This window comes from Branchiostoma lanceolatum, chromosome 8, assembly GCF_035083965.1.
Source record: "Branchiostoma lanceolatum isolate klBraLanc5 chromosome 8, klBraLanc5.hap2, whole genome shotgun sequence".
Lineage (NCBI taxonomy): Eukaryota > Metazoa > Chordata > Leptocardii > Amphioxiformes > Branchiostomatidae > Branchiostoma > Branchiostoma lanceolatum.
The window spans coordinates 10,161,968-10,181,086 of NC_089729.1; the positions used below are offsets into that span (position 1 = coordinate 10,161,968).

General features: G+C 39.2%; 1 protein-coding gene across 1 annotated transcript; it reads left to right on the forward strand.

Moving 5' to 3' along the window:
• Positions 1-608: 608 nt before the first annotated feature.
• On the forward strand, positions 609-17,415 carry LOC136440944 (uncharacterized). Its single transcript, XM_066437145.1, has 10 exons — positions 609-1,045; positions 2,481-2,561; positions 3,506-3,541; positions 6,105-6,188; positions 11,541-11,635; positions 12,665-12,778; positions 13,136-13,295; positions 13,831-13,942; positions 14,560-14,613; positions 15,439-17,415. Exons 1-10 carry the CDS (start codon positions 980-982, stop codon positions 16,209-16,211), a joined length of 1,575 nt encoding a protein of 524 aa, XP_066293242.1. The 5' UTR covers positions 609-979; the 3' UTR covers positions 16,212-17,415.
• The last annotated feature ends 1,704 nt before the right edge of the window (positions 17,416-19,119 follow it).

Here is a 19,119-nt window from a genome sequence, read left to right on the forward strand (position 1 = left end):
CCCCTGCGAATGAAACCCTCTGGTGGCCAAACTTCCCTGGCAAATATAATCACCGGCGCAGTAAGTCTGGTAGAGACTTAGTAGATATGTACGTGAATATCATTGATTGCTATTCACAAAGCAGACGTTTTCTTCGGGACAGCTCACATTTGTAACACCAAACAGTAACTACAAATTATAAAGTATCAACAAAGCAACTTGATCTAAGCTTTAAAAGAAAAAAACAACAACATCGAAGTTATTTTTGACTTGGGTAACCTCCTTGGTGGTATCGAGCACGTCGCATTTCTTCCAATAATGATTTTTTATCCACAAAATAAAACACAGGAAAGGCACACCCTGTCACACCCATTCATACAATGGACTCTACCGCATAGACGTCATCGTCAGATCCTTAATTGTAATTGGTCTATTACTCCCAGGGGACTGGTGGAAGAATCCATTTCGTAGGGGTGGACATGTAGTAAGATAATTAGTCTATCGTAATCTATGTATCGTGTTCCTTATTTGAAGCTCTAACGTCTTATTAGATATTTTCTTAAGAGTGAAGTAACTCGATGCCTTCACGAGAAAGGAGGTTGTCTAAAACAATAGCGTCCGCGGAAAATGGACTGGTCCGCACGGACCACGTTGTTGTACCGTCCGTCCGTCCACTTTCACTCCCCGCAGCAAAACGAGTTCACTTCCTCGTCAGAGGTACACTCTGTCGCGCAAACAACGTGGTTTCAGTTTGACGAGAGTTCTGCTTTAAAGCGATGGTGGTATCAAAAGGAAGAATCTGATGCGGTTTGGACCTTGTTCTCCCATGACGTTGTGCACCTGTGCCTCACGGTTACCGCCAATAGCGTAGTCTACGTAGTCGGTCGGTGTGCTGCATCAGACTATAGCATCAGACACGAATCCAGTAGAGCACAGCTAGCAACCACGGATTTATTAGCTCGCCTGTTTCTCGAAAATATTCGTCTAAACCGGTGCAGACATGGGTACAGAAGACCCCGAACCCGAGCTGAAGTTTGAGGGATACCTCACCAAGCAAGCCAAGATGGTAAGTACCCTTTTAAATCCACTGTTTTGGTTGTTCGCTTTACGTCAATCAACCAACCCTACAACTTTTTCTTAACCCGGAAGTAAGCGCGAATATGTACTAATTTCTGGCGCCCAAGGCAGGCTTAAGACATGGTACTTAGTAAACAGCTCTGCGTATCCCACATGTGAAACGACGAACAATATTTCTGTAGTCCGAGCACGCTAGACACATCTATTTGAACGTGAGCAGACTCGATATTGGTCCATTTTTACAGCAGAACGCGAATTGTAACCCGCGTACAGAGGTACCAGTGGTATAAATCATGATCAAAATGCACCACGCAATGTTCTTATTTTGTTAAGGGTATTGGATTCTACGTCTGGACGAATGAAAAACGTGTATCGTAAGTGGGGTGAAAATGTCATAGCGGTGGACATGATTGGAGAGCACGCCGGGAACACGCTATTACCGTCAGTAGGGTAATTGTGCTGGGAGAAACCAGGGGTCATGGTACCAGCAGCGTCTACACAACTTCCACACCAATTTTACAGCCTACTGATTTGAAATGATATGCACAGATGAAGTTTTATTTCCCGTGTTGTCCCACGCATGCGACAAAAATAACATCCTCGCAAATCATTGCGTCCCACGCGGAGGCATTATCTGGTTTTACAAAGGAATATGAAATCCAAGAATGTCCTTAAATATCACTTGACTTATAATTTTTTTTTTTCTTCAGCAAATGATTACGGTCTGGAGATCTTGTTTTTCTTAAAGTCTTACTTAAGCCAAGAAACTTTGAGAAATTTTAAGACGTTGTCATGTTTCACTGGTTGCAAAACTTCTGAACAACTTAATTCAGTTCCTCTTTCATGTCTTTTGTTCCTGCAAGTCATTGTTACATTTGAACAGGAAGTAGTGCCTGGGTTTTCCCCACCTACATAACCTCAATTACAGGTTTTCCCTTGAGCCATTTTATGGCAGGCAACATTAAAAAAGATTTTACACCTTTTTGACGGCCATGCACTTCACACATCAAAGAAAGAGGTTGTTTAAAAAAGAAATGTGGTAAGGCAGAAATGAGACATGGCAAAAATGTCATAGTTTAGAGGAGGAATCGTTGATGCTACTTGAAATGATTGATGCTACTGAAATGTACCTTATTTGGTTTCGGATAGTCTGTCATCATTTTCCCCCACTCACATTACCTCAATTCTAGGTTTCCCCATGAGCCATTTTATGGCAGGCAATCAAAAAAAAAAATTAACAGATTTTACACCTTTTGGACAGCTATGCAATGAAAAAGGTTGTTGAAAAAAAGAAATGTGGTAAGGCAGAAATGGTCTGAACATGGGACAAGAGGGGCAATTATTGTTAAGATGCTGATTGAGATGATTGATCCTTTTTTGATTTTGGGTGGTTTATCATAATTTCTTCTGCTTCCTTTATTCAGAAACTGAAGACACCCAAGAAGTACTGGTTTGTTCTGAAGAACAACACACTCAACTACTTCAAGACGTCATCAGACTTGTCGGTAAGTATGACTAGGATGTACTGATTTTGATTGTGCTTTGAAAAGAAAAGCTACATAGAGAGGTATTTAACACACTATTGTGAAATATTTGGCAAAATTGGGAACAATATGCGCATAGAGAGAAACTTTCAACAATGCCAAAGAAATTTGAAAGAAAAGGCTAACAAAAATGATGACAATGATTCTACAGAAAAAAAATTAAAACCAGCTCCAATTTCAACAGTTTGAAATAACTTCAGAATGCAGTTCCTTCAGAGACAATGTGCATATCTACCAAAGGCGAGGACACTGATATACATATTAATGCCGACTGGAAATTATACATTTCCTAGACTCTATTTCCAATTTTTGTTGTTGATGCCAAGTGGACTTTAAGCAGCCGGCACTTAACTTGGCAATGCAAGAGAGATGGAAAATATTTGTCACAAGCAAAGGAATGCAACCTTTGGACCAAGGTTTGCAGTTCATGCTTGTTACAATGTTTTAAGCTTTAAATGCACTGCTATTTGTTCAGCAACTAGAATCCTATGGCAATATTTGCAAATTGACAGGCTGTGCTGGAAGGGACAAATGATGAGATGAAGAAGTAACTACGTAGAAGTGAAACTCACCCTACCACATAATACCCAATCAAGGTTGTAAACCTAAGGGATCATAATAAATATTTATAGTCGACCCCTCAGGAAGGTTCATCACAGAAAGCCGATTAGTATTATAGTTTCACTTCTAAAGCCAACTGCTAATACTTCCTGACACTCTACAACAATTTTTGTTCATTAATTTTATTTATCTATTAGTTTTTAGGGTGGTTGAGGTTTTCAGAAAGAATTGTGGGCAGATAAAGATGGACAATCCTCCTCTTATGCACTTTTTATTCCTTCACATCTAACCTAGATGTTCAGCTGGTTGAATGTATCAATATAAGTTCTTTTTGTTTCCCACAGGACGAAAATATCCAAGGCACCGTGGATTTCACCCAGGTGAGCTCGATACACGATATTTCTCCATGAAATATTGATCGCTGTGCATCGCTAAGAGAATTTGTATCATGGTAAACGCTGTGACTGTCTTTGCAAACCGTGTGCCGTGCCTAATTTGTGGCCGGGGTAGAATTCCCATCGTAGATTATTCATGAATGGTTGTCTGAAGGAAGGTCAGGTGAAATTGCTCCATGTGTGCCTTTGAAAGGTTATGGCCATCAACACTGGTTTAATTCCCCATATATAACATTCAGTTTCATGTAGGTTATGGTTGTTAATGGTTGTTAACACTGCTGTATCATTCCTCATATGTAACATTAACTGTCAAAGGGGAAATGAAAGATTTAGTGCAAATATCATGATCATATAAAGCTGAGCAGGAAAATGCAAGATTTTGTGTACACATGGTAAACTATAAAATCATTATCTTTACACTAAGGCTACTTTACTTACCTACTTAATATCTATTTTGGACGATAAAGAAAAAGTAAGAACCCATTATCAAGAGTGGAATGTAATACTAGTAATATGTCAGTTCTGTGAATAGCATTTTGACATGTCGACCTATCTTTGCAGTAGTAAGAGTGGTAGTATGTGTGACCTTGCCTTTCCAATATACATTCATTATACATTGAATAAATAATATGATGTAAATTTCTGATGGTCCGTATAATATTATGGGTTGCAGATGCATGATAGATTTCGCACATGTGAATGATATGCTCACAGTAGCTATATACCAGTAAATATTTGTCCAGCATAATACTCATCGTTCACCATTTTTATTTCTTGCACATCCTAAGTCATCCAATGTCAGGCCACACCGTTCTGGTTGTCTATTATTTTCGTAGGAGATTTTAAAATCCAAATTTTGCAAAAGGTCAGTAACTTAAAGATAAAAGTAGAGGGAAAATTTGTATCTGACTACATTCACTCCCAAAAACTGTGCATACCAATGTACAGGCCAATGTTCATCTTCCAGTTCAGCACTGATATGGTTTTAAATCTGATATTTAACAAACCAGACTGATGTGGTCTTTATAGGAGCAGGTCTTTCAGAACAATAAAACTGGCTAATGAGTATGCCTTTAAATCCAGACAGTGTTGAAGAGTAGGGATGAGTGTGAGCGCTGATACGTATCTGCCAGTAATCTTTATTTGATTGATCAGCCATGACAGCACACATTTACAAGAAAAACCCTGCGCTCTTAGCGGAGGGATATCACTGAGGCTAAGGAGATGTAGGCCCTATTTACACACATGTTTTTGAGTCGACTCAGGACTGTGCAAGGAGAACCCTAGACCACTCAAGTAGCATTTTCTAGTAGGAAAACTCCACTAGAGCAGCCCAAAGCTCCTCACACACAGCCCCGCGTCAACAATAAAAAACGTGTGTGTAAATTGGGCTGTAGAGAGCTGAGCTCTGAAACAGATGTGGATGGATGATCTCAGGTGGGGGGAGGGGGCAGGTGATGGGACTGACCCCTGCAGAGGCTCATTATGATAATGTGGATAAAGCTCAGATGTTATGGGGGCACTCTCACACAGCAGACAATGGAGGTAATTGCTACCTTTTGATAGCATAGTATTACATATGTCACAAAAGGCAATCCCTGCAGGACTGATATTAATGCTCTGCATGCAAACAATAAAAACAATTATATACACGTACATACAATTTTAAGATGGATTTTTACAGGGCTCTATACCTTGAATTTCTTTTCCCCTTCATCCCAATTCCCATTGACGGAAATATCTACATTGAACCATTTTTGTCTATCATCGTGTACAAATCTCCATCAATTCATTCAAATTTGGACATTTCTGTATATTTACCCATTAATTGTGGTCCTTCATAAATTGAGGGAACGGTTTTAAGATTTTTCCGACATATGCAGCAAAAATTCTGTCAGTTGACTCAATGACGGGTGGCGAGGGCCCTGGACTTTAGTAACATTTTGAATAATTCCAACAAATCGTGCCTTGTTTTGCAAAACTTGGTTGCATTAGATTAAGAACAGTAATCTGAAAAGCAATGCTCTGGGGCCTGTGCTGTAAATTTTCCTATAAAGATTTCAATTAAGATTAGGTGACAATGAGTACATTTAGATTTTGTCTGTTCGCTGATACCGGTCTGTGCAATAAAAATCTTGTGCCATAAAGCAGTGTGATACTGGATACTAAATGATATCTATGTATGAAGATGATATCACCCTGGAACATTAATAAGGAGCATTTGGGATAAGCTGAAAAAGATAAGATTAATTCTAGCATTAGAGCACATCTCTCTAACACTTCCTATATCCCTCCGCTAATAGTGTAGGGCTTTTCTTGTAAATGTGTGCTGTCATGGTCGATGAATCAAATTAAGATTACCGGCAGATCCTTATCAGTGCTACACTCATCCCTGGGCCGACTCGTCGACATTGTCTTCTTGATTTCAAGGTATATCTATCACTCCAGTCGGCATTTCTTGTGTATTCACCAGCCAGCATTGCTGCAATTACATGTAATGTCACCATATAGATTGAGGCTATAGTAATTCTATTTCCCTTCTTTGCAGGTTCAGTCGGTGAGGAAGCTGGCCAGCCATGCTGATGGTCTGACGTTCCAGATCACCTTAAAGGGAGGAAAGATCTACACACTGGTGAGATGTAGTCTAAAATTATCAATTATGACATTCCAAATCACCTTAAAGGGAGCAAAGATCCACACACTGGCGAGATGTACAGTCTAAAATAGTCATTTATACCAAAATGCAACTGTAATACTGGTATCATCTTTCTCCTGAACAATAGACATTTGTCTGCCATACCAATATCTATTACCATGAGAGAACAGCCTTTACATTACAAGAGCATGAGACATCTAAACTTCAGTCCTATCCTTTTAATTGTACTGTTTCACTTTAATACATGTATATTTTCCAATACAATACTGCTTCATAATCATACAAAATCGACCCACTCTCGAAAGAGGAAGTAAAAGGCTTAGATTAATGTAATACTCATTGAAACAATGCAAATCAGTGATTTCTGTCATTGATAATGATTCTACAAACCCAATACATTGTACTTCCAGCAAATCTTTCAGCTAGTGTAATCCTTTACAGTTGTGTGTGACTTACTAAAGTCAACAATGTGCCTATCACTATAATATTTGTGACAACTCAGCGCAACATTTATTTAAGCGGTGCATGCCTTTCAGCACCCAGTTAATTGGATGTCTGCTGGCTTTAGCTTATGAATAAATCATAGCTGAGAATATGACTAAGATAAAAGAGACCACTTTTTGCAAAATTTATGATGAAAGGAATTGACTTTGACAGAATATTATATAGGCTGCATTGTCGTTTCTAATAGTAAACAATGCCTCATGTTACAATTTATGTTGATCGAAAGTCACCACTACAAACCATTGCTGGTTATGAATACAATTTGAATGAACTTGTGCTCTCAGAAAAAAATGCCATGAAAAATTGTCATAATGACAAAACAGTTAACAACAACATAAAAAGTGGCCATGAGTTTTCTTTATGAATAAACATTGGCTCCAACTCAAACAAACAAAGCCTGCCCTGTGTTGTTTGTCTGGGGAAAAATTTAGGTCAGACATGATTAAGAATTGTGGAACTTCTCTCCTAGGCTGGTCCTGGATGTTCTGTTTTTATTTTTAAACCAAGGACAGCTGGATGTAAAGAATATATTACAGGATCAAATGCTGATAACAATATTATTCGTTGATCATTATCATAATGATGTCTTATCAGAATGCAGTTGCGTGATTGTAATCACAGAAAAGAACAAAGATCTGAAAAATGGACAATATTTCACCTTTTCATAAAACGTAGATAAAGAGGTGACTAATATTGTACCCATTATGGTGACCTAACTGAACTGAAATCACCATGATGCACATGAGGAAAATGATAGTTGAAAGTAGAATATAGCAAAAGTGTAAAATGAGACTGAAAAGGTACAAATTGCACTCATGCAAACTAAAGGAACAATATCACAAACACATATCAAATGTCTACTATCAGAAATGTTTTTCAATGAAGACAGAATTTGGTCTAGACGTCCTTTGCATGGTCACTAAGTTTCTGTCTGGGTGTTGGGCGAAATTGGATTAATTACGAGCACAGTTATTGGTGCCTGACATGAGACGATTACTGAGATGTTCACTCCGTCAATGGAGTCAAACAGAAGCCCTTAAATCTGTGCTTATTGGCCCCTGTTGACGGATGACCAGCTGGGGATATTTGTAAACACGAGAACAAAAACGAACAAGGAAAATTACATCAGGACTGAGAGATAAGGTGAAATTGTGATAGGTTGATTTGATTTCATTTATTTGCACATACATGTAGCAAAAGCAATTTACAAAATATGTCTTTGTACATGTTTGTATAACAACAAAAAAGAGAAATCGTGCTGGAGGTAGAAAAGAACCTGTAATAGATTGTTCTAAGCTCTTCCCCCACCTAACTTTACAGCTGATTAGTACAAATTGTAGATATGTGTACTTATATCTCAAAATGAGCAAAATGGAATAAAATTAGTAAAACTATTTGGCAATGAATTTGTCAAGGTTGCAGTGAGAAGACACTGCAAAGATTAATTTGTGGCAACATTATTCCAACAAGCAGTCAGCCATTGTACAAATGTAATTAGACTGATAAAATGGTGCTATACAATGTATTTTCTGCACCAGATGCAGAAGTCATACGGTGGCACTAATTCAATAACCCTTGGGCCACACAACGTTGTGCACTAACTATAGCAGGGGGCTAGTCCACTGGTAGTGGTGTGTGTTTAACTAGTCTACCATTGCTCTTTCCCAGAGTTTCAAGTAGAGAAAGCAGTATGTGCCTTGCACAGTTTATAGCCCTTCAATTAGAATACAATAGTTAGATTGCTCCATACTACATTGCCCTTTGCCGTGGACTTGGACTTTGTGTCACACACTCAGGCTAGAGTGTTACTGCTTGTCTTTGTTTGTGTTGTTGCATCTGGGCTTTCCAAGTTTGTGTACTGATGCTTATCAGCTAAATTTACAGTGGTAGGATGTGCAGTGTTGTTTGTTACGTTAAGGATGATTTTTTTCTAAAAGAATTTTGTGAATATGTCAGTGAACAAAAAAACTAGCAACCCATAGCAAAAGACATTGGTGGTGCTAAACACACAGACTGTTTTGCTCTCACAGTCAAAATTCCTGACTTAGTTGAACCTCCTTGGTTGAACCACAAGGATGCCCAGAGGCACTGCTCTTTGTGTACAAAACAAACAGAACAATTACACCTGAGTTCAGGTGCTGCTTTCAGGTCAAAGATTGCATGAAACTATGTCAGTCTGCAGGGTGAACCAATCATGCATTGCCTAACATATCAAAGGTCATCTGCAAAATTTTACAAGGACAAAAGTATTTACAAGGACAGTCTGCTGCTACAAATCCTTAAAAAAACAAAATAAAAAGCACTAATTTAATTAGTGCTTTTTATTTTGTTTTTTAAGGATTTGTAGCAGCAGACTGTCCTTGTAAATACTTTTGTCCTTGTAAAATTTTGCAGATGATTTAATATCTTGGCATTATGTACATGCATTGTGAATCTTAATGTGATATATGAGAAAGACCATTGTGACATTAATAGCCTGACCCGGATTGCGAAGGTGCTTTAAAATTGGTTACCCTACTTCAGTTGGCTAAGCATTATGTCCAAATGAAATTCATAAATTACTGTGTTTGCAAATTATTCAGAATATACCAATATCAGGCTAATTCCACATTTTGTAATAATTTTTGAATTCATAATTTTTAGATTGACATGGAAAGGTCTTCTGAATAGTCTTCTACTGTCAACAACCCAGACTAGTAATCTTTCACAACTCTACCCCACCACTAGACACAAACATAAAAGCCAGGATATAAAACTTTAGCCTCCATAGCAGGATTTACCGGGCCTTATTTGGGGGGGCTTTGATATGATACACGTTTTGCAGCCAGCCCATAACCATCAGCCAGACTATCAACCATATACCGGCCAAATGGTTACAGTCTGGCTGATGGTTACCATGGTTACGGGCTGGCTGAAAAACGTGTATCATAAGCCCAAGAAAAGGCCTGGTAGAGTCTGCTATGGAGGCTAATAAAATCTGCTGCTGTAAAATTGGAAACAAGTCAGTGGTGAAGTTCAGTGGTACGGTATAGTGATGGATGTAGTGCTCTATGGGAGATCTGCTATAAACACAGTAATCAGACTTTGTGCGTTCGTGTGTGTCCTGCACCTGAGCCCACTGTAGTCCTAATGTCTGTGGGGAACAGGATAGTCTTTCATCAATAAACAAAATGTAAAACACAGAAATTATGGGCATATACTATAGAGGAAATGTTTGCATTGGTTTTATATTCGCATATTTGCGGTGACCTCTCTACTGCAAAATTTGATGACACCACAAATATGCATTAATTTCTGTAACATTTTGACTGTGATATACTACTGTACAGAACTGTTTCAACTGCACACTTAAAACACTGCACAAAAGACTCCTTTTTCCTTCTACTGCAAAGTAAGTCCAGGCAAAAATAAATGAATTTACATTTGTAGCACTTTTCCTCCTTTTGATTCCAAAATTTCAAAGTGTAAACTTTAACATCTATTTTGGTTTGGGATATTTATAAAAATTCGTAAAGAGATCTGGCTGTAACGTTGGGTAACATAAATTCGGGATTTTTCCGATAATGGTTGACTGAAATCAATCTAGCAGAACAATAAACCATCCTTTTTTTCTATTATTCTGTCAGTATCATGTACTATCTTTGCACTAATCAGATATATGGTAGATTTTGTCTCTAGTCGTGCTGACACCATAATATTTCAACTTGAAACTACTGTCCGCCGCACGCACAATGACAGTGTTGTCGGACAGGGGGGCACATTAATTCGGGAGAGAAGATTCGTCTTGAATATCTTACCGCTAATCACATTTTATACAGCAGCTATTCGTTCCATCCTTGGCTTGAGGAGAGTGCTATGGATATAGACGTGTCCAAGTAAAAAAAATACACGAAAAAACGGCCGCACCGCACACATCAGGCCTTTGCTAACATCCCGTTTGTTGAGTGGGTTGAACGTCACTCAAAGTCGATCCCCACCGTCATGGCAACGTGTACATTATTCATGGCAAGTTAGCTGGATGCCGTAGCAATGGTTATACTACTATGTCCATGTGTTCCTTGTTGTGTTAGGAGCAAACTTTGAGGAAAATATCGTCTTCAGTCCACTATCACACGCAACATTTAGACAAAAAAGTGTTCCTCACAAACCTTTTGTCGTCTGCTTGACGACATGATTCTGGGTAACAATATGGCGGCGGGAAAATACACGTGCCGTAGGTTGTAGCAACAAAGAGGAGTTTTGATGATTGATCACACTTAGATCTAGAATCCAGTTGCAGGTTAGCAAAAGAGATTGTAATAAGTTGTCTTGTAAATAATTGTGTTTAGCAGGCAGGAGATGTGACATTTGTCTTATAAACCAGCGAACAACCGTGCAGTGTGCGTCTCCCACGAAGCCCCCAGACTCTGTCAATAAGGGACGGAGAGTTTTTGACGTCGCCAACTTCTAATGCATGGTTATCGAAGCTTTTCAGGCAGTGTTCTGAATGTGTTAGCCTGTCAAGTTTGCATTTCTAGTGGTATTACTGATGTTGCATCTAGCACATATCCCTAAATACCCCGTTTTCGAAAAATCCCGAATTTAAGTACCCCACGAATTTATGTTACCCAACGTTACATGGAGGATATTGTTCAGTGCTTCCTTGTTCAGTGATCAACCCATGCATTATACATGCATCCATAATATCAAAATTGAATGGGATGAAAACTAAGCAAGTTATAACTTATATCAACACCCAATCGCCCAAATAATTTTTGAGAAATGTGATGTAGATGTTAACAGAGATGTTGTAATGGTTCTATAACTGTGTGATGTTTTTTCCAGGTTGGTGAGAGCTCAGACGTGGTGACAGACTGGGTGAAGATGTTACACAAAGCCATGCAGCTCAAACCGGGGCATGCAAGGGCATCGGTCACATGGTGGGTTTATAGTCTTTACCCTGAAGGAACATTCAACATCCAGGTGTTTACAGAAATTTGTTTTCTCTTTGTTACTTGAAGTGTGGTAGGGGTCGTTGATCCTAATCATCAGCTTTTGATGAAACAACACTTTAATATGAAAAGGTTAGGTGTGACAGGTTTATGTAAAAGCAAAAGTGGCCTCTAGTCCTACAAGACTTCCCTGTCTTCTTCATAACATGTCTTACATGGTAAAAACTATAAAGCTTGGCAGCTGTGAACCTATGATGGCCAGATTGTATGTTCTGTATCTGTATCTATAGCCGGTATAACCGCCATTAGGCGTAACATGCCAGCTTCGAGATGTTGAGATTTAAAACAAGTTGTACACAGGAGGAACATTAGTCATTGAAAATGTTTTCCCGTTGAAAAGTCATTTGAATTTGACACTGATAGTGATAAATGGGAAAACTGTTACAACTAGGAGTACAAGAACTTTCCTGAACTGTTGGTGGCAAGAAATCAAATTGGTTTATGTGGCCTGATTGCTTTAAAAGTCATGCTGACATGCATAATTTGTCCATGTACATGTCTGTACTGCTATGTTCCACCTACATCCATGTACTATTTTTAGGAAACTGAATTAGTCTGCTTAGGTAGAACATACCATTAGTCAAACAAAACAAAACAAAACAGAAATGTATACCATATTTCGTTGACTATTTTCCATATTCCCATATTTTGCAAACAACTGAACATACAGGTAATGTACATGAACTGTGAAGCAAGGCTGATCTGTTTTAACAATCAGTTGCTTTAAGTTCGTTTAATTGTGTTTTTAGAGTAACACTATGGGTAAGATTAGTAAAATCCGATTACTACCAGGGCTCCTACACTCGCTACCCTAAAAAATGTTATTTTCCGGGTTATAGCCGCGGTAGTAATCGGATGGCACCCAGGCAATGCAATTCAGCCCTTTGGCTGCAATGTACATGACTTATACTTGTAATCGTAATATTGATCACAATAAACCTTTCATTCATCCAACAGGCATGACCTACCCAACATGACCCCCGAGCAGGTCCGTAAGTCGCTGTCCATCGAGCGGTCCAGTTCAACAGACTCCTCCTCCCCCCTCCCCTCTGTGTCCAGCATGTCCTCAAGGTACTGTACCCTGGGCTGTCTAATAATCTACAAACAATCTATGATTACCTTTAACTTTTATGTGTCAACTTAGGGGCCATTCTATATCACTAGTTACTATCCCACTCTGCTTGAATCTGTACCTTGAGAATAAATTAAGCTTTAGAATCTACATTTCATATATCTATGACAATGATAAATACATGTAGATTACTGCTATTTTGGTGGATGATCTCAGAGCAACTTCCTTGGCCAGTAACTTGAGTAATAATTGAGATCTGTCAGTTTCTAGTTTTGATATTCAGCTTCAGAATCTATATTTTAGATTTATCAAAATGATAACTACATGTAGCTCACTGCTGTTGTTGATGACTTCAGAGGAACTTCCTTGGCCAGTAACTTGAGCATGGACAGTGAGGGGAGCAGCCTGTACATGGAGGTCGGTGACCCCGCAGCACGAGCCAGCGGGACCTCCCAGATCTCCTCCACCAGCAGCAGCTCCATGGAACTGGAGGACGGAGTCTACGAAAAAATAGGGGTCAGTTCTCGCGTACTTACAAAATCAGTTATCATTTTTAAAAACATCATGTCAGAGGCAACGATGTCCGGCACTCTAGAAATAACACATTACGAACCTATGTCATTAATTGAAGTCAAGTGGTGCTTACAAAGAAAGATGATATGAGATTGCCATAAGATTGTGATGCATTGAATGTAAAACAGAAATACTTATAGTGCTACATTATGATGCATTTCAATGCTACTTTATAAATGTTTCCATAAATTGTTGACAATTTACAAAACAGTCAAAACTGCTCAAGGAAACCACTCCGAGGACTGATAAAATCTTATTTGGACAGGTGGTGACTATAGACAGGATTCCTAATGCTTTTGTCAATGGGAAAAATTATGTAAGGAACCACCAAAAAGTGGTCACAATGGGCTGGCAATCCTTATGTAGAGGTGGTCACCTGAATGTGCAGGTTTGACTGTACTGTTTCCTTAAAGCTACGAATTTGTATGAATGAAATCAAAACAACAGAAGAATGACTTAATCACCTTTGTTTCTCCAGGCTTCCAAGGACTCTGCGTCCTCCCTCTCCAGCCCATCTCCGACCTCCTCAGCCTCTCCCCCACCCCTCCCCTCCTACCCCCCTCCCCTCTCACCAGCCAAGTCTGCACAAGGTGAGATCCATGGGATTGACGTACATTACTGTATCTTTATACTGGCATTTAGCTTTAAGGCAGCCTAGTATCCATCTATTTAAAGCTTTGTCTGCTACCATGCAACGGTCCGTATTGACTTAAAACTGGTTCGAAAATACAGATTTTGAAAGCAAAAATTGGCATAAGTCTCCACAAGGCGAGATCCATGGAATTGACTTACATTACTCAGTATACATGTGATTGTGTATTATATTTATATCTAGCTCTACTGTAGCCTAGCATCCATCCATATCAAGATTTGTCTAAGAAAGCAGTATGTACCATTTTTCACGTCTTTGGCTCGACTTGGTTGGGGTTTAACTCCCCAGGCCATTGGAACAAACGGATATTGCACCCGTCTTGACATTTATTGTGGCCTGTTAGAAAGGCCATAACCTTAGGGATTCAACCGTTTTCAGCTTTGTCTGCTTTCCAATGTTTGCTAGATACCTTGCATACAGGTGGATGGCAGGCGAGAAAGTTCAGAATTTGAAAGTCGAACTTCGTGTCACTGCGTGTATAACACAAGACTGAAAAGTGATCACTATGCACACTAAGTCTTATTAACATGTTGATGCCCTTCTGTTGTTTTGTAGGCACACCACCAACTTCACCTGCACGATTAAATACTTCCAAGAAAGCGCCTCCAGGTAAGTACCCATACAGTGATGCTAGCCCTGCTTTATGAAAAGATTGTTGCAATAAGCCAGAGTTCTTGGTTGAGAATCAGTTCAACTCTCGGAATTTCCTTCCAACAAATTTTTGTCTGATTTTTTAGAGATATGCAAATATTTCAAGCTTGGACTAAAAAACAAAATCTTTTTCTCCTACTGCCAACCTAAGGACCACCCCCTCCCCCACCCCTCCGCTCTACACCCCCTCTCCTCTCTTCTACACCCCCTCCCCAACATCCTGCACCTCCTCCCCTCCGCTCTGCACCCCCTCCCCCTCCTGTACGGTCGACACCCCCTCTCCCCCATTCCACACCCCCTCCCCTCCCTTCCACACCCCCTCCTGCCATGTCCCCCATCAGACGCAGAGGTAAGAGTGTCTGTCTCTCAACTGATAAAAAAAGTTAGCCGATTCCACTCTTAATATCTGACCATTGACGCAGTCTTGCATAACTGATCATGAGTTGTGGTTTATTGATTGAGGTACAGGATTTCAGGAAATTCAACAATTGAACTTAATAAAGTTGCTTGGTATGTACTAGTAATGGTCTAAGCCTCCACCAAGCCGTCCTAGGGTATGGTTAGTAGAATTCGGGTGAATTATTGGCCGCAGTCCGCAGGAAGGTTAATTATTCTCAATACAGTCAGCATAGAGACTAATAGTAATAGTCAGGGCAGCTCAGGAGCAGATCAGTGCCTTGTTTGGCATCCAATACTTAGTACATGGACGAATCTGACATTTCTAGGGTTAATGAATAATATACCCAGTTAATATCACTTCGCAATCTTTTCTTCTTTACCCAGTCAAGCCAGCCAGACCCCCACCTCCACCTCCTAGAGCTGCAGAGACAGCCCTGAGCACAGAGAGCGCTGACACGTTCACAGAGAGCGCTGACACGTACACAGAAAGTGATGACACATACACAGAGTGTGCTGACACGTGCACAGAAAGTGCTGACATGTACAGCTGCATAGACGAAGGAGGCCAAAAAGGAGAGAAGACAACAGAAAACGAAGAAGAATTCCCAGATTACGATGACATACCCGGTGCTGAAGACACCTACACTACCATTGGTGAAAGCAAAGCCGAGGAAGACTATGCAGAGGTGGGCGCTCCAGGGAACGGTACAGCTGTTGAACAGGAGGCAGACGAGGGAATGGTGGACAACATCTACTACGAGGGAGCCAGTAACGCCGGGGAAAACGGCATGGAGCAGGTCATCGACGACATCTTCAACGGCATCACCTACAACCGTGCTTCGGAACTGTACCCCGTCAAGAACGGGAAATCCGAGGAGGAAACGAAAGACTTGTATGCTCGAGTGAACAAGTCGAGGAGGTCATGGTCGAACGATATCCTAACCCCTCCACTTCCACACACCTCCATCGAAGGGAAGACGTTCGCGTTTGATGAGATCAGGGACATGCTGGGCGACATGGGGATTGGAGAGGATGCCATCGAGGACCTGACGCCTGATTGGATGGACGACGGACCCTCTGCCATCGACCAGCTGAAGGACTTTGTGGAGAATCTACAAGGTGATCAACCAAAAGAGACTGTAGAGAATGGAGACTGAGACCAAATTCTCTTCACAGAGAGTCTATCATAACACTCAAATGTATAATGAAATGCGATTGAGAAGTGAAATACATTGTGGAACAGCCGTCACTTCATATCTTTTTAAATCACTCTTCTCCAAGAAAAATCTAAGGTTGCCAACATACTACATTTAAACATACTACATGTACTTGAATACACTGATCTGTGATTGGTTTTTGAGTAACATAGTGCCTTGTAGTGATTGCCTGGTAGTGTGAGGAAACTGAAGCAAATTCTTTTCCATACTAATATTCATTATTGTTCGCGTTACAAATTTTGTAGCTACAATGTATATCGAAATGCACATATTCATACAACATTAGGACATACGTGTATATTTGAAGAGAATTTATGATTTTGCATTTTGATGATGTAATGGAGTATTATATTTCATATTGAAAAAGTATTGATATTGAAGTCCAAGATATAAATAAGGGTTCCTTCATTGTGTGCCAGTCTCAAAGGGATAAAACTTGATTAGGAAATAGTTACTGTTATCATAACAGTAGTACTGTCAACATTCTGCGGCAAAATACCTTGCTGTGAGACAATGCCAACTTTTCATGATGTCCATGATTTAGAAACCTTTTAAAGGATTGAGTTAAAAACAAAATTAAGTTACATATTCGGTCACTGTGTGCCGTGGAATATCTTGTTAGAAATTGTATGCATCAATCAGCAAAAAGAATGGCCTTTCAAAAGTTGGTCTTCTAGAGCATAAATTAAACCTGCATTAAGTCATGTACATGTACTGTATGTGCTGTTGGTTGAACAGTTAAGTTTAGGAAAGCTATCCACATGTACAGCTACCCACTGACAGAGTTTTTAATGAAAGAACTTAAACGTAGCATTGTAATCTGCAAACAAATCCTTCCAAATTGATTATTCAAGACCGTCACACATTCAGGACCTTTCCACCACTTTGCTCTCGACCACTCCCCAACCAAGGTCAGCCCTGGGTTGGGAGTAGCGAGGAATCTATCCTATTCTAGCTCCAGTTTGCTCCATAGAAAAATATAACTTTCTTGTGTAAAACACGTAAAATTAGAAAAATTTCAAACTTAAGTGTACATACAATTGTGTAGCATGTTTTTCAAGTACCAGTATGATTTTGATACTTTAAGTAAGAAAAAAAGAATATGAACGTACCAAGATGCATTAAACATTGTGTGAATGGAAAACCATTTTCTGTAGCATTTAATTTTCACAGTGATTGTCACACACTATACATGTACTAACACATATGCAATACTGTACATATACTGTCCACATGGTATTCTAATAATTTTTATGTAATATCAGATTGAATTTATTTTACTTACTATATAATCTATGTGATGTAGCTCAGTTACTTTTTAAAGACTAACTTGGTCCCTCCTTTGGGCTTGGCATGTTAATAATTATACATTTAGTGCAAGAATTGTTCAACAAAGCAACATTTGGAGATTCACCCTAACAAATCTTTTGGTCATACAGTTTTTGAGCATGAAATTAACACTAAAGCGAGCTCCAAAAGCCCTATTGTACTGACTTTCCACAGTAGATAACCAGAAAAAGCACACACTAATACCATTGTGCTTAACCCTTAACCCTACACGTAATGTTTTCAAACACTATGACACAATCCCTAGCCTCTGTTGCAGACTCCTTCCAGCTGTTTTCTTTTTTAAGTTACAGTACTAGTGCAAATAAGAAAACGGTAACTTGAAAAAGAAATACGGCTAAAGGAGTCTGCAACAGATGCTAACAATCCCAAGCCATATCTAATATAAGTCTAATTGTTACATTCATTTTTTACATTAAAAAATCATATACACTTCTTTTGCAGGGAATGGTAGATTGAACATCTGGTAAATACACAAATGTAGTGTTCTTGGGACTGTTAAATTAAACACATAATGTGTGGCTTACTGTAAGTAACAGAAGTAAAGTTTCAATGAGGCATATCGGGTATTCAAGTAAATCATGCAAAGCCAAGCCATCTTTTACCAACTGGATTGTCAGTATGTCAAGCGTTATGCGTACATGAATACATGTATCAAACACATTCTGATAAGAAAGCAGTTTTTCTCTCAGCTTATGGACCAGTTTATACCTACAAGAAACTGTGGTTGGCGGAAAGCTTACATTTTGTAGTTTTAGTGCAACATGTAAGTGCTTATATCTATTTCCAAAAGGTACAAATCTTTTCTGAAAATACATTTTCCCCTCATCACAAGGCATTGTGGTGCTGCAGAGTGAACAGTTACCCAGTAACTTAAAGGTTTGTCTAGAACAGCTAGATTTAAACACTTTCAATAGGCCAATCCCCTCGCCCCACCCATTTCAGTCAAAACGTAGAAATGCAAAACAAAAACGCAGAAATTCAAATCACTGCTTTCTAATTGGTTGAATCACTATTTTGATTACTAGTATTAGTCTATTCTCCTTGGTCTATTGTAGAGGAAGGAACGATGGCTATCCTGTGCACATCTTCTTTTACTTCAACTCCGAGATCCTAATACATTTATCTACATGTGGGAGTTGTAGACAGTACAATAGCTTTTATTTAGCAGAGATTAATTGTAATTATATTGCAAGGGACTTGCAGAAAAATCGAGAGGAGATCTAATAAAACTTTGACATCGCAAATGCAAGTACTAAATACTTCGTCTTGTTCATAAAATGGCCCTAGGAGCACTTAAATGATGCTTGTCATAGGAAAAGCATTCAGTAATAAACTCTTATAACTTATTAGAATAAAGCTGCCAATTTTTTGTCAAATGATACTTCTAACTATACGAATACTATAGCAGATATGTGGACGGATGTTTTTACACATGGTTCCTGGTGCGACATTTAGAAGTGACAATGAATTTGACAGTAAACAAACAAGAGTGCAAGAT

Bases quoted from the DNA above. Each gene is read 5' to 3' on its own strand.
- LOC136440944 (XM_066437145.1), top strand. From the start codon at position 980: ATGGGTACAGAAGACCCCGAACCCGAGCTGAAGTTTGAGGGATACCTC. The intron at 1,046-2,480 runs GTAAGTACCCTT...TCCTTTATTCAG, and splicing joins TCACCAAGCAAGCCAAGATG to AAACTGAAGACACCCAAGAA. The intron at 2,562-3,505 runs GTAAGTATGACT...TGTTTCCCACAG, and splicing joins AGACGTCATCAGACTTGTCG to GACGAAAATATCCAAGGCAC.